The sequence below is a fragment of the Elephas maximus genome, chromosome 13, assembly GCF_024166365.1.
Source record: "Elephas maximus indicus isolate mEleMax1 chromosome 13, mEleMax1 primary haplotype, whole genome shotgun sequence".
Lineage (NCBI taxonomy): Eukaryota > Metazoa > Chordata > Mammalia > Proboscidea > Elephantidae > Elephas > Elephas maximus.
Window position 1 is genome coordinate 57,551,663 of NC_064831.1, and position 15,400 is coordinate 57,567,062.

Consider the following 15,400-nt stretch of genomic DNA (forward strand, 5'->3'; position numbering starts at 1 on the left):
AATCTTTTCTATATACAGTATTATTTTTACAAAGTCATATTGCTTATGTAACTTTATACCCTGCTTTTGCCATTTTGTGCATCTTCCTACATCATCCCAAGTCTTCGTGATCATTCTCTTTAATGATAATGTCATAGATTCTCCCATCACTTGGGTGTGTCATAACTTTCTTACCCATCGTGCAAATGTTGGACAGCTGCAGTTTTTCAATGTTACAAGTAATGCTGAGATGGATATTTTTCTGTTACTTGTCCTTAAGGCCTTGATATAAATCTCTCTAGTATTGGAGCCTTTTTTAACAAAATGATTTTTGAATATCATTAATCAACCAAACAGTTATCAACAAGTGATGTATGACTGGGAGCTGAGACGCCTCAGGTTTTCCTCCTGTACCTCTGATACCTGGCACTATAACCTAGGGCAAGGCACTTCACTTCTCACACCAAAGTTGCTCCATTTATAAAGTAAACTGATTGTATTAGATGATTTTTAAGGGTCTTTGAAGCTCCAACCTTCTGTGTCTTATCTTTCCCTCACCCTCACATCTAATCAATTAACATGTCAAGCCAGTCATTACAAGTTCTGCAAATCATGTCAAAGCCACCTCGTAACCAATTTTAAAATCCATCCATCCCACTTGTACTGCCTTTGCACAGGCCACTACCATTGCTCATCCAAATTGTGATGGGGTATGCAGGGTGGAGAGAGGTTAGGTTCTAAAGTTAGCCTGGAAGGCCAAAATCAAAAATGACAGTCAATGAGATGATACGTGTGGAAGCACAGGGCAGCACAGAAGAGGTAATTGATGAATATTTGCTGGGTTTTTTATCTGAAACCAGCTGCGAGAGGCCCACCAATACCCCACCCCTGACAGATTGTGAGGAGCTCACAGGGCAGCCCTGAGATGCTGCTGGCTGACGTGCCCCGTTGCATGCTGAATGCTGCCCAGACTGTGCTGTGGGGAGACAGACTCAGCAGCTTGCCTTAAAGGGCTACCAGTCTAGAGGGAAGATAGGAACCCCTGAACACAATACAAGCACGCCTCAGGCGGCGTCTTCAATGGTAAAACCAGATGGAGAACAGAACAATTATCCGAGCAATTCCGACAGGCCTGCTGTCGGAGAAAAGGCTTACGGAAATTTGCTCTACTATTTCCTTTGTGAACCAAAGGGTAGGAGCAGCCCGGGGAAGCAAAGTACTTCTGCTCCAGAAAGGCCGGAGTTCTGGCCATGTGCTGTGTGATCTCAGGCAAACCGTGAAACCTCTCTTTGACCCTAAGTATCCTCATCAGGGAAGAGCCCTGGTGGCACAGTGGGTAAGTGCTCGGCTTCAAAAGGTCGGCAGTTCGAACCCACCAGCTGCTCAGTGGGAGAGAGATGGGGCAGTCCGCTTTAGTAAAGACTACAGCCTTGGAAACTCTATGTGGTGGTTCCACTCTGTTCTGTAGAGTTGCTGTGAATCCATGGCAATAGGTTTGTTTTTGTCCTCATTGGTAAAGTAGAGATATGAGTATTACCAACCCAACCCTGACCTAACCACCTGTTAATTGTATTATTGTGAGTCTGAACATAATGGCTTATGGGGAAAACATGTATTAAATGGGCCAATCTACTAGCTACAGTGCTTTTGTTGTTAGATGTCTTTGAGTCAGCCCCTGACTCATGGTGACCCCATGCACAGTGGAATGAAGGGCTGCCTGGTACTGTGCCATCCCCACAATGGTTTGCGGATCGGACCATGTGTGATCCATAGGGTTTTCATTGGCTGCTTTTCAGAAGTAGATCACCAGGCCTTTTTTCCTTGTCCATCTTAGGAAGCATCACTGAAACCCGTTCAGCGTCATAGCAACACGCAAGCCTCCGCACTCAGGCTGATGGTGGCTATGCATGAGGTGCATCGGTCGGGAATCTAACCCCAGTCTCCCATGAGAATAGGGAGACATCTACCACTGTCATGGACTGAACTGTGTCCCCAAAAAACATCTGTCAACTTGGCTAGGTCATGATTCCCTTGTATGGTTGTCCACCATTTTATGTGATTTTCCTCATTGTTATAAATCCTATTGCTATGATGTAATAAGATGGATTAGTGGCAATTATATTGATGAGGTCTACAAGATTAGGCAGTGTCTTAAGCCAATCTCTTTTGAGATATAAAAGAAAGAAGCAAGCAGAGAGACGTGGGGAACTTCATACCACCAAGAAAGCAGTGCTGGGAGCAGAGCGCGTCCTTTGGACCTGAGGTTCTTGTGCTGAGATGCTGCCAGACGAAGGGAAGACTGATGACAAGGACCTTCCTCCAGAGCCAACAGACAGAGAAAGCCTTTCCCTGGAGCTGACACCCTGAATTTGGACTTGTAGTCTACTAGACAGTGAGAGAATAAATTTCTCTTTGTTAAAGCCATCCACTTGTATTTCTGTTACAGTAGCACTAGATGACTAAGACAACCACTAAGCCACCAGCGCCTCGCTAATCACTACATAGATAACTGAGAATGTACCTTCTTTGATTCTACTCCTCTTAAAGGAAATGTTTAGTAATCATACGTAACATTTGTATGGAACTTTGTAATTTATACGGCACTTTTATATGCTTATATTTTATTTTACTTTCAAAACCCCGAGTGGTCTGTATTATCATTTGCTCCTTTTACACTTAAGGAAACTGAGATTGAGAGAGTTTAAATAACTCACAGGAAAGGTGTGTGTCAGGGTTATATACTTTCACCACACTTACTCAATCTGTATGCTGAGCAAATGATCTGAGAAGCTGGGCTTTATGACGAAGAACACAGCATCAGGATTGGAGGAAGACTCACTAACAACCTGCGTTATGCAGATGACTCGACCTTGCTTGCTGAAAGTGAAGAGGACTTGAAGCACTTACTGATGAAGATCAAAGACTACAGCCTTCAGTGTGGATTGCCCCTTAACATAAAGAAAACAAAAAATCCTCACAACTAGATCCATAAGCAACATCATGATAAACAGAGAAAATTTTGAAGTTGTCAAGCATTTCACTTTACTTGGATCCACAGTCGACACCCATGGAAGCAGCAGTCAAGAAATCAAATGATGCATTGCACTGGGCAGACCTGCTGCAAAAGACCTCTTTAAAGTGTTAAAAAGCAAAGATATCACCTTGAGGACTAAGTTGCACCTGACCCAAGCCATGGTATTTTCCATTGTCTCATATTCATGGGAAAGCTGGACAATGAATAAGGAAGGCCAAAGAAGAATTGATGCCTTTGAATTATGGAGTTGGTGAAGAATGCTATGAGGAGGGACTAGTCCTTGGAGAAGGATGTCGTGCTTGGTAAAGCAGAGGGTCAGCAAAAAGGAGGAAGACCCTCGATGAGATGGATTGACATAATTGCTGCAACATAGCAATGATTGTGAGGATGGCACAGGACCGGGCAGTGTTAAGTTCTGTTGTATGCTATGAGTCAGAACCAACTTGATGGCACCTGACAATGACAACAGCGAATAACTTGCTCAAGGTTACACTGCTTGTAAGGGCCAGATTTAGGCTCTTCAACTCCCTGGTCCTCACTTTTTCCCCTACACCATGTTGCCTTCCTATTAAAATCTTTATCACCAAAACATTAATATTACTAACATCAGTATTAGTAATGCTTGTTATATGCATTTCCTCTTGATTAAGGGCGTTAAAATGTCAAAATAGAAGCTCTGGGGGAAAAAAAAAAAAAACCTGCGTAAGACCAGCAAGTTCATTCTCTCCTATTAAAGTAGCTGTCCCTATCTGATTTGCATTTTATACTACCATACAGCAGGAAATGTTTAAGTTGACAAATAGGATATTTACTACTGCAACAGATACTTGGCAGTTAGTTTTTAACAATCGTTGCAAATGTGATTTATTTGCTATTATAAAAGGGCATTACTGTGCGTATATGACTCCTGAAATTAGCTTCAGTTTAGCAAGAGGCCTTGACAGCTTGACCTCTTAATATCCTTATAATGATGCCATTTACATTCAATGCTTACTCAAGTCACTCACTGCTAGATTTGTTCGAGGCGTCCACTCTAGGGCAGATGTATTATGTGTTTTAACATACCAAGTTGGTGTGTAGGGCACATGTAGGCCTTCTGAGAGGAAAAAATGTTTAATCAAGTCTTCATGAAAATGTGTTTGTGTCCAGCTTCCTACAGTGAAAATGCATTACAGCTAATTACAGCATACTCCAGAAATACAATACTTCATGTTTTCTCTGCAAGACATTTCCAAGGCATGGATTATGTTAAACAAGAACATATTCTGATCCTCCGCAACTTTAGCTTTTAATTTGACTAGGAAATTGGTACAAGGCGAGGATTGGCTAGGCCAGGATCAGTGCCATCTCTTGCAGCAGGGAATGGGAAGAGGATGGATTTGGGGACAGGCAGAACTGGGTTCAAATCCCAGCACCACTTCCCAGCTGTGTGGACTTAGGTACCACTCTGAGCCTCTGTTTCTTCATCTGTGACATAGGGATCATATTTTCTGGGGTATTATAAATATATGAGGTATTGTTTGTAAAGCACCTGGCACGCTGTAGATACTTGATAAATGGGAGTCCAGATGTCACCTCCTCTGAGATGCGGCCATGACTTCACCAGGCAAACCCAGTCTGTTCTTTCTTTTTACTTCAGTAGTACTTTATTCCATCCTTGTATTATGTCACACATTAGATTGTGTTGTAATTGATTGAATACATACGTATCTGTCTTCTCCTTCTCCGTGGCAGGAACCCTGTGAACTTTTAATTCTCTGTGCCCAGCATAAGGATATGCTTTGAGCATTGAACTGAGGTTCTGGGGATGTTTCTGAATTTAGTGGTGACAGAATGACCAGAACAAATCAGGATGTCTGCCCCAAGAGGGTGGCCAGGTAGCACATGACCCACTTTTGCTATCACCAGCCCCGCACATAGTAGATGCTCAGTAAATGTTTGTGAAAGGAATTAATGGCCATAAAACTCAGTTATCTAGTAGCTTATAGTAACTTATCGCCTACATATATCTAGTTCTCAAAGTACTTTCATTTTTAGTTCATCATTGTGTTCTGTCATTCTAATAACCCTGTGGTGTAGCTAGAGTAGGTGTTAGCACTGTTCCCCAGCTGACATCATGGCAACAAAGTGACTTCCCTGCATTCTCGTAGTAAAGTGGTGATAGAGCTAAGACCTAGGGCCACCAGGAGTTTCCCTCAAGCTGATACTGAGATTCCCAGTTTGCATTTTCCGAACTCAAGGAAACCATCCTTTATTGACTCTTCCCATTGGATGCAGCTCCTCCTCTTTCTGGTTCCCCACCCCTTGAAGCTCCAGTCCAGTTCCATTTTCTCAGTAGAAAACACTGCACTCACCACCTTAGAAATGGCAAACCACAGGCAGAAAAAGCAAAGTCAACGCCCGCCTTTCCAATGGGGCCTCTCCGTTCATCACAACCAGGTGTTTTGTTTCTGTAACTCCTCACAAGAACCTTAGCTTTTTTGAGGAGAATCATATTGGAAGCTGTGTCCCTCCGTTGAACAATATCAGCTCTGTTAAGTCACGTGCTCACTGGCTTGGTTTGGTCTGAGTTTAGGGCGCTCTCTCCTATTTGTTGACATCACCCTCACTTCTGTGGCTCCTGTTTTAATCAGGTGTGGGCAACAGACCTCGACCTCTCGTATAGTGACCAGCTAGCCCTGACTCAGCTCACCTTATACCTGACAAACGGCCATCTGGATTGCGGACTGAGCACCTTCGAAGTGCCCCGCTTTGTTCCCAAGAAAGAGAAAATGAGCCGTCTTGAGATCCTGGCAATGCCGGTAAGCAACAGATGATTCCCTATTGTCCAAGAGCTCAGCGACGCACGGCTGCCATGACTGAGTCTTGCCATGTGCCAGGTTCTTTGAGGATAGGAAGAAGAAATAACCTCAGGAAAATCTCTTAACTTCTCCAAAATGGGTTCTGGGAAGGTTTTATGAATGTTGGTCAGAGGAAAGGGAGAGGGTATTCCAGAAAGAGGAGGCAGTATGTGTTTGTGTGTTTCCCTCAGTTCTCTCCTCAACCCTCTTCCCTGGGCAGGTAGACCCTCTGCTTCAGTGACCAGCTCTCTCTGAAAAAAAAAAAAAAAAAACCAATTCTCTTTCCCAGATCTCTTTTCTGAGCTTCAGAGCCCTAGATCAAGTATTCTGCAGACCTTCTCTCCTTAAAGCCCTCAGAATCAAACTGTCCAAAGCTATACTTCCTGTCAGTGAATCAGGCCAGAGGCTAGCCCCAAATCCAGTCAGTAACTAGGTCATTCTAGCTGCTAAAAGTGTCTCAGATCTGGCCCTCCCTCGCCCTCCTCACAGGTAGTGCCTTAGTTTCAGCCTCATCATCTCTCACGCTGCACCTCACGAAGGTTCTCTGCCTCCTGTCTCTCCCACCAGCCCAAACAAACATCACTGTCAATATAGTCAAGGGGAAAAGCGAATTTGAGCATTTTGCTCCCTAGTTTATAATTTTGAATGACTCTTGTCATCTTCAAGAAAACCCAAACTTCCCAGCTTAGGATGAGGCCCCTCACGATGTGCCCCTTCCCACCACCCCAGCCTCCACCTCACCACTAGCCCCCTGGCTGGAGTGGCTGCAGCAGTAGGGCCAGCAGTCCTGAGGCTGGCTGAGATTTACCAACCTCAGTACCCCTGGTCTGGGTGCAAAGGGTAACTCTCCATGGGGACATGGGTGCTTGGTCCAGCAGGCTCATTTGGTCATGGGGAAGCAGAACGAAGATGAAGGGGACAAAGTGCTCCCTCATATAAGTGGGATATAGAAGTGTGTTGGGATTCTCTGACTACAGTTTCCAAGTGATTTCTGCTACCTTCTCCTACAACAGTGAGTTCATACTCTTTGGCAAAGGAAATTCTACTTGAAAACCAAACAGATAAAAGAGGAACTTGGTTGATTAATAGGACCCCACACTGGTGCCCCAGGGATACCTTTTCAGAGAAGTAACTCCTACCTCTCTGCTGAGCCCCTTCGGGTCCAGGAGACACCTCTGGATTTAAAGCACCTGTGTTTGACTCTGCCCAGGGTTCCCACAGTCACCACCCTTGGCAGTTCCTCAGCGTACACTCAGAAGGGTAGCCTGGAGAGAGTGCCAGAAGTATTAGGGGGGTCAGGCCACCAACTCCTTCTTTTCCTCAGTCCAATTGGCCTAAGAGGTACCAGCAAGGTGCCTTGCTCAAGGAGTGCCCAGGATCTCTTTACTTATTAAAATAATAATAAATAGAGTTGGGCTGGAGATGAGAACTGTTGTTGTTGTGCCATCCAGTCGATTCCAACTCATAGCAGCCCCAGGTGACAGAGTAGAACTGCCTCATAGGGTTTCTTGACTGTAATCTTTATGGAAACAGATAGCCAGATCTTTCTGCCATGGAGCCACTGGGTTGTTCAAACTGCTAACTGAATGGCTAACCAAGTGCTTAGCCATCGTGCCACTAGGGCTCTCTGGAGGAGAACTAGACCTCTGTTAATTAGGTCCCAGGACCTTGCTAAGAATATCTCAGGTCCAACCACATCTGTGGCCTCCATCTTCATTTTAGGGACCAAAAGCACTCTAATTCAGTGCTGGAGGGAGGGACAGCTTTGAAACTTAAGCCCTTCTGACTTGGCGAAGGAGCCTTGATGGCTCAGTGGTTAAGAGCTAGGCTGCTCGACCCTCCCTCAGCAGTTTGAATCCACCAGCTGCTCCTTGGAAACCCTGACTTGGCCAACATAACTACCTGCCATTTCTAAAAGGAAGCTGGAACCCAAGTTAGTATTCGATACAAGACTTCCAAAGACAATTTGCTATACTTAAGTATGTCGCTATAGAAGGCTGTAAGAGCAGACATTGATCTTGGAATTAGAAACACTCTCCCGTTTTCCCAGTCTTGCCTATGGGTTTCATTCCTAGCAATAGGCAACATGCAGAAACTCTCAGAGTCTTACCCACGTTTAGGAACTGCCTGAACTCAAGAGGGAAGTATTTTGATCTTCAATAATTTAATGTCTCTACAATCACTGAAGAAAACCTATGCAGGTTTTCTGACGTGAGGATAAATTGAAACTGCTTTTCGTTTCAGAAGGATAAATGGATGTTCTCAACCTGGTGCCACTGTGCATGCATGTGTGTGTGTGTAAGTGCGCACGTGTACGTGCGTGAGGGCAGTTTTTAAAAAGAAGCGTGTACACGTGCTCACACACTACTATCTGCAACCAAATTGAAGCGTCACAGCCAAGTGTGAACAGACCGTGACGCCGTCAGGTTTACCATCAGCCGTTGACAGCCCCTTTGAAGATGGAAGGAAAAGGAAATGCAAAGATGAAACCACGATGATAAGAGAGCACATTCCGAGCGAATGCCTGGAAAATGCTTCCAGTTTGGGCCTGTTGCTCTAATAACGTGCTGTGCAGGGGGAAAGGAAAAACTTCCCTGGACTCACAAGAGCTATTGTCCTGTATCAGAAACAGCTGGCAAAAAACTGTCATTCGGACCCAGTTAGACCAAATGAAGGGCCTTCTGGCTCCACGTCCTCCACAAATAACCACTGGAAGGTGCGTGCAGGCGCTGATCAGCTGCCGATGTGCACGTCTGAGGCCTGAAAAGCAATCACCTACCAACTTCTCAACTTTTAGTTAACATCCTGTCAGGATTGGCATAAATGGCTACCCTCCTCTATCAGTGTTCATTCTTCCTTTCTCTTACTGACCCTCCACCCTAAGGTCGGTGAGTGGCCAAAAGGGACTGTCTACGTGACCATCTCCAAACACCCCCAGCCGTTTATAAGCATTTTAACAGCACATGATCCGTAATGAATGATTAAGTAAAACCTTTTGTGTTAAATTATGATGTTAATAACACTCCTGTCTCCCGTAATTCATTACGAATTCTAAAATGCTTGGGGTTTGATTTTGATAGAAAGCAACAACAGAGTTTATGTGATGGCTTTATTTTTAGAACCCCTTCTTTGAAGGCACACATTTCCTTGTGACCGCTGCTACTGTAATTATGTACAAAACCAATCACTCATTAGAGTTAGGATACATTATCTTCTAGACAGATGAGGCTAAATAAGCAACACATTAATAATTCAGAGAGCAGTTCATTCTGCGTGTGGATGCCTGCTTGGTAGCTGAAATAGAAACCTCATCAGCCTCTGCCAACCCTTAAACAATAGTCCTGTGTTATTGCAGCTACATCCACGTTTACGCTTGTTAAACTGCTGCTTGGATTGTTTTATCAAACATTCATTTCTTGGTGGTCCCTTACTGCCGAGAACAGATTTTGGAACCTCTTTTTTTAAGTTAATGATTTGAGCAATGGGTGTTATTAATTCTCAGAATATTATAAACATGATTAATTTTCAGGCAGAGATTTATTACATAAGGATTTCAACTATGTCAACTAAAATGCATCACTGTCAAAACCAGTATCATGGCGAAAATAGAATACGCTCCACACTTGAAGAGCTGGTGCTGTGAACTAAATCAATTTAAATTGTGGCTGAAGCAAAATTATATTCTCCAGTGAAAAGGAGTATTTTCAGTTTCCTTTATTTGGCTCAAAGCATTCTTGTTAGATAGTGATTTAGAAAGGTAGTTTAACAAGACTAGACTTCTACCAATAATATTTTATCTTCTATTTTTCCCCGTTTTACTAGTAACGGGAGCCCTAGTGGCGCAGTGGTTAAAGTGCTCACCTGCTGACTGAAAGGTCATCAGTTCAAACCTACCAGCCGCTCCACGGAAGAAAGATGTGGCAGTCTGCTTCAGTAAAGATTTACAGCCTTGGAATCCCTATGGGGCAGCTCTACTCTGTCCTGTAAGGTCACTATGAGTCAGAATCAACTCGGTGGCAACAGGTCATGGGTTTACTAGAAAAAGCTAACCTCAGAAATTCTTGCACCTTCCAAATGTGGCCAGTGGATATGTGGTGAAGAGCACTGGCCTCAGAGTCAGGGATTGTGAATTCTGATCTTCTCTCTGGCCACAGTTTCCTCATCCGTTAAACAAGGGATAATGTCCAAGGCCTCTTGGGGGATTTGATTTTATGGGGCCTGCACAATGGTGCTCTGTGCCAAGCCTGGCCCTGACAGCCTCACTACGGTCAAGTGCTGAAGAGCAGAGGGAACACAGAAAGGGTTCGTCCCTCCTTACCACATCCTTCCATTCAAAGGTCTTTCTCTTCCAGAATCTTTTAGAAAAAGGAACAAAAAAGAAATTACAATTTGGAAATATCTATCAGATGCCTATGTCCTTTGATCCAGCAGTCCTACTTTGGGGGATGTATTCTAAGATATACCTGAAACTTGTGCAAAATGATGTATATAAAAACTTGTTCACTACAGCACAGTTTGTGATCTCAAAAAACTGGAAACAACCCAAAAATCCACTAATAGAGGAAAAGGCAAATAAATTATGGCATATCCATGCAATGGAATATTATGCAGCCTTAAAAAAGAAAGGAGAATGTTCTTAATGAACTGGTATGGAAGTTCTCCAAGGAAAAAGTAAAATTCAGAACAGTATGTCCTGTTGTGACAGGTCACATCCTAAGTCCTCATCGTCCATCACTTTATCTAACATTTAGTTAATACTTTCAGCAAGAATCAACTAGAAGTAAATTCAGCAGGTGTTGACTGAACGCTCCTTTGTGTCAGGCACTAGACTAGGCACAGAGGGTATAAGGATGAGTAGCAAAATCCTTTCCCTCAAAGAGTTCCAAGTTTGTGAGGGGACACAGATTAGCAGAAAACCAAAATACATATAATAATATAATACCACTACTCATTGCCCTCAGGTCGATTCCAACTCATGGCAACCCCTATAGAACAGGGTGGATCCTATTTTATTGCTTTTTAAGTGATGCTACTGAGGTTCTACCAAGAAAGCTTTGCCGATTTTTCTTTTTTCCAAAAATAATACCACTGACTAGAATGTCAGTCTCCCCAATTTTGAACCCATCCCCAAAACACATTGCTGTTGAGTTGACTCATATTATGTTGCTGTTGTTACGTGCCATTGAGTTGGTTCCGACTCATAGCGACCCTATAGGACAGAGCAGAACCGCCCCATAGGGTTTCCAAGGAGTGGCTCGTGGATTCAAATTGCTGACCTTTTGGTTAGCAGCTGAGCTCTTAACCACTGTGCCACCAGGGCTCCTAAGTTGACTCACAGTGACCCTATTTAACAGAGTAAAACTGCCCCATAGGGTTTCCAAGGCTGTAATCTTTATGGAAGCATACTGCCACATCTTTCTCCCTTGGAGTGGCTGGTGGGTTGGAACAGCTGACCTTTCGGTTAGCAGCCAAGTGCCTAACCACTGCACCACCAGAGCTCCTTAATAATGTTATAATAACATCTAAAATGTATCAAGCCTTATCTCAACAAAGCCAAGGACTTGGCTAAGTGCTTTACACAACGAACCTTTGTAATAACCCCATATGGTAGGCAGGTGGCGCTGAAGTTAACAGATGTTAAGCAAATTACTGCAGTTGACTCGGCAGGCCCCTGTGGAAGCCAGAGTTTAACCCCAGGCCTGTCAGACTCTCTAGCCTGTGTATATCGTATACCCAATATGCCTTGCACTGGAGCTTCAGCTGGTTCCTGAAAAGGATTCATCTCCCTGTGCGATGAGGTGGTTTTCCCGCACACTGTCACTACCCATTAACGTCCAACCTCCTCTGGGCTCGGTGGAGACTCTGAGAGCACCGAGTGAGCCGGGTGGTCATGGAGAAGTCTAGAATTTTAAAAAGGGAATATGAGTGGACATGGCCCAGGCTTCCTAGATAGCATAAATTTCCAAATAAATAACAGAGTATAGAAAAAAACCGTCTCACTTATGCCATGAACCATATAGAAAAGCTTTACAGTGTCTTTCTAAAAAGAAACACTTTACGTATTAAGAATATGCATGAGATGTGCAGTTTCAACTTGTCTTCAAAATCAAGTTTAATGAGGTTCTTATTTAATTTTTTGCAGTATATTATACAGCCTCATGAGTGAAAGGCAAAAGATGGATAATGTTCCTTCCCATTGCCCCATCCCCACCTACCCCACAAAAGGTAGCCACTGTTCTCAGCATCCTTCCAGAGTGGCTTTTTGTGTGTACAAATAAATGCACATACAGATTATCCCTCTCCCCTGTTTATACTCGAAATGTAGCCTCTAATAACACTGCTCAGAATCTTTTTCCTCAGAGGGCTTCCATACCAGTTCGTGAGGAACAGTCTCCTTTCTTTTTTAAAGCTGTATAATATTCCATTGCACGGATGTGCCATAGTTTATTTTACCTTTTCCTCTATTAGTAGATTTTTGGGTTGTTTCCAGTTTCTTGAGATCACAAAAATGACTTTTCATATACATCATTTTGCACATGTTTCAGGTATATCTTAGAATACATCCCTAAAAGTGGAATTGCTGGATCAAAGGACATGTGCATTTGATAGACTTTTCCAAATTGTAATTTCTTTTTTGTTTCTTGGCAAACTGAGATGGATTTTATAGCCTCAAAGGAGAGTAGATTACAAAAACCAACCTTTTAATAATGATCTTTTCTATTTGTATAATGCTTTATAGTTTAAGCTTACATGAGTTTATTTGATTCCTCAGAGTAACCCCAAGAAACAGATAGGACAGAAATTGTTATACCCATTTTACAGATTAGGAAAGTGATGCTAAGCAAAATTAAGTGAGCTGCCCAAGGTCATAAAATAAATAAGAAGCAGAGCCCAAATTTCCTGATGTAATTCCCTTTCTGGCAAAAAGGTTTTTTGGGTGGTGGGGTGGTTTTTATTTTAAATGGCTGACCTTATTTGTGAAATTATTTGGTTTTATAAGTGATAACAATAGCTAATATTTATTAAGTGCTTACTATGTCCCAGACACCATTCCAAGGCCTTTATATACTCATCTAATCCTCACAACAATACTCTGCCACGTGTGTAACTGGGCTGGAAATATATATATATATATACATATGAAACATTTAACCTTTGCCCTAGATTTCCTGTAGAAATTGTGGAGTCTTAGAAAAGTAAGTGTATCTAGTATGTTCATCTTTATTTGCACTATTATAACACATGTGTTAAACACTTAATACATGTGAGGAAGTTCACCAAGCATTAGGATACAAAAACATTTGACACAATCCCTGTCCTGGAGGAGCTGAAAAGAAAGAAATTAGACAGATGTTAATATAAAAATGGATATCCTATATACAAGAAAAAACCACAAGGCCTCATTAAAGTGCCAGTTGGGTGCCAGCCCCTCAACCTGCTGCCTGAGACCTAAGGACAGATGGGTACTGGCAGGGACTGGGGACACTTTACTAAGAACCTGGAACTTGGTCCGGCCTTAAAGGCTAAGGTAGCCACTAAGGTGAGGAGGAGGAGACCTCTCCCGGCAGAGGAGACAAGGAGGTTGAAGTCAGCCTGCGGTCTGTCAGGAGATGGCAGGTGACCAGTTGAGCGGGAGAAGAGAATCAAGGAATAGAAGGAGACAGAGAAGTGGCGGGCCAGTCCACTGAACAAGTCTGGTAGGGTCTGCCTGCCAAGCAAGATATCTGGATTTCATCTTGTAGGCAAGAAAGACACTGAAGGCAAGGGAATGACGTTGACCAACCCAGGTTTGGGAAGATGAACAATCTGTTGGCGATGCACAGAATCCAAGGAGATCAGCGTACCAGTGGGGAAGGAAAGGCCTGGGAAATTACGTTTATTATAGATCCAAAACGCTCCAGGCCTGGTAGATGCTTTCAAAGGAACAGCGACAAAAACAGTAGCTATGTTTAACAAGTACCAGGTGCTGTGCTAAGAACTTATTTAATCATCGGAAGTCGGAGAATTTAAATGACATATGCAAAATTATATGAACAGTAAGTGGCCTAGTCAGGTTTTGAACCTCAGTTCTTTCTGACGCCAAAGTCACATCCAATCTTTCTGCCACCGAATTCTGCTCATGTCCCTAGCCTCCCCAGGTCGAAAGGAGGAGCAGCTCTCCAGGCATGGAGGTCTGGACCAGGATGGTGGCGGAAATGGAAAAGAGGCAGCTGGGGGACCAATACCAAATACCAGTTCATTGTGAATCTCAACCCCCAGGTCTGTGAGGAGGGAGAATTGCAGTCTGCCTCCACAGAAAGGAAGAAATCTCAGGACAGCCTGCCTTTATTTGCTGCCCAGGAATCATGCCCTACAGGACAGTGAGCCCTTCCACTTGCCTTGGAGCCAAGGAAGGTTGTATTGAGCTGGATCCTGCTACAAGATGCCTGCCTACCTCCCTCACTGACTGGGGCTTGATCTTGGTTTTGCTAGTTTATATACTATGGCAGCATAAGACAAGTTTAGAAGACAAAAATAACCTTGGAATTATCTTGTGAATTCGTGGTAATTACCACGCGATTACATGCTCAGTAACCGCAATGGGATTCCAGAGTATTTACAGTTTACTTCCATATACAAAAGCTCAGGCTTCTGGGCTTTCTTCGTGAAGGTGGGAGCTTGGTGAGGCCTGGCATGGCAGGGCGAGCAGGCCTGGTGGCCACCACCTCCAGGCTAACTAAACAGCTGGACCAGAACTTCTCATGTTACCCCACCCTGGTGTCACAGTGGTTGAGTGTTTGGCTGCTAACAGAAACGTCAGCAGTTCAAACCCACCAACCGCTCCACGAGAGAAAGATGTGGCAGTCAGTGTCTGTAAGGATCACAGCCTTGGAAACCCTATGGGACAATTCTACCCTGTCTATAGGGTCACTATGAGTCAGAATTGACTCGACACACAACAATAACAGCACCCCAACAATAATTCTTAAGTCCACCAGAACTACCACGTCTTCCAAAAGATGTCCTCCAGAGGGCAAGGCCTGGAGTGATTGCTCTGAGTTATCATTCTCTAAGGATGGCTGTGACTGTCATCTGTGTTTGTTAGTCACCTGCTTCCACCCAAAGCACTCACTGACCAGAAGTCCCTAGATTTATAGCCTTTTGAGTACCTCTTAGTTCAGAGGGAAGTGCCATCTACTTTTCTATTATTTATTCATTCATTCTTTCATTCAAGAAACAACAAGTGCTGTTGTGTGCTAGCATCATGCACAACCCTGGGGATTCAAAAACCAAACAGTGCCCACCCTCGGAGAGCTCCCAGGCGTGTAAGGGAGACAGCCAGGGGAACAACTCCTTATAGGTCACTGTGATAACAAAGTACAGTTTTGAGGTGTATGATGGTCAAATCGATTTTCTTTTGTGAAAAAAAAAAAAATCTCAATGGTTACAAATGGGACAATGTTAATGGAGGTGTACAAGACAAGATGAATTAGCCTGTGAAGCTTACCATTTTTTATAGATATGGACTCTGGTAAATGTATGAAGAGCCACCTTAATCGGTGATGCT

The 15,400-nt window shown here is 43.5% G+C and overlaps 1 protein-coding gene across 5 annotated transcripts in view; it reads left to right on the forward strand.

Annotated features, from left to right (window-relative positions):
* The window catches only part of IQCH (IQ motif containing H), a 256,643-nt gene that overhangs the window by 213,418 nt on the left and 27,825 nt on the right, over nt 1–15,400 (forward strand). For all 5 annotated transcript variants that reach the window (XR_007519882.1, XM_049905656.1, XM_049905654.1 and 2 more), the window contains one exon: nt 5,647–5,814. Coding sequence is in view for 4 of the 5 variants with exons in the window: in XM_049905656.1 (XP_049761613.1) it covers nt 5,647–5,814 (168 nt within the window). In the remaining variant the exon portion in view is untranslated. The remainder of the gene's footprint in view (nt 1–5,646; nt 5,815–15,400) is intronic.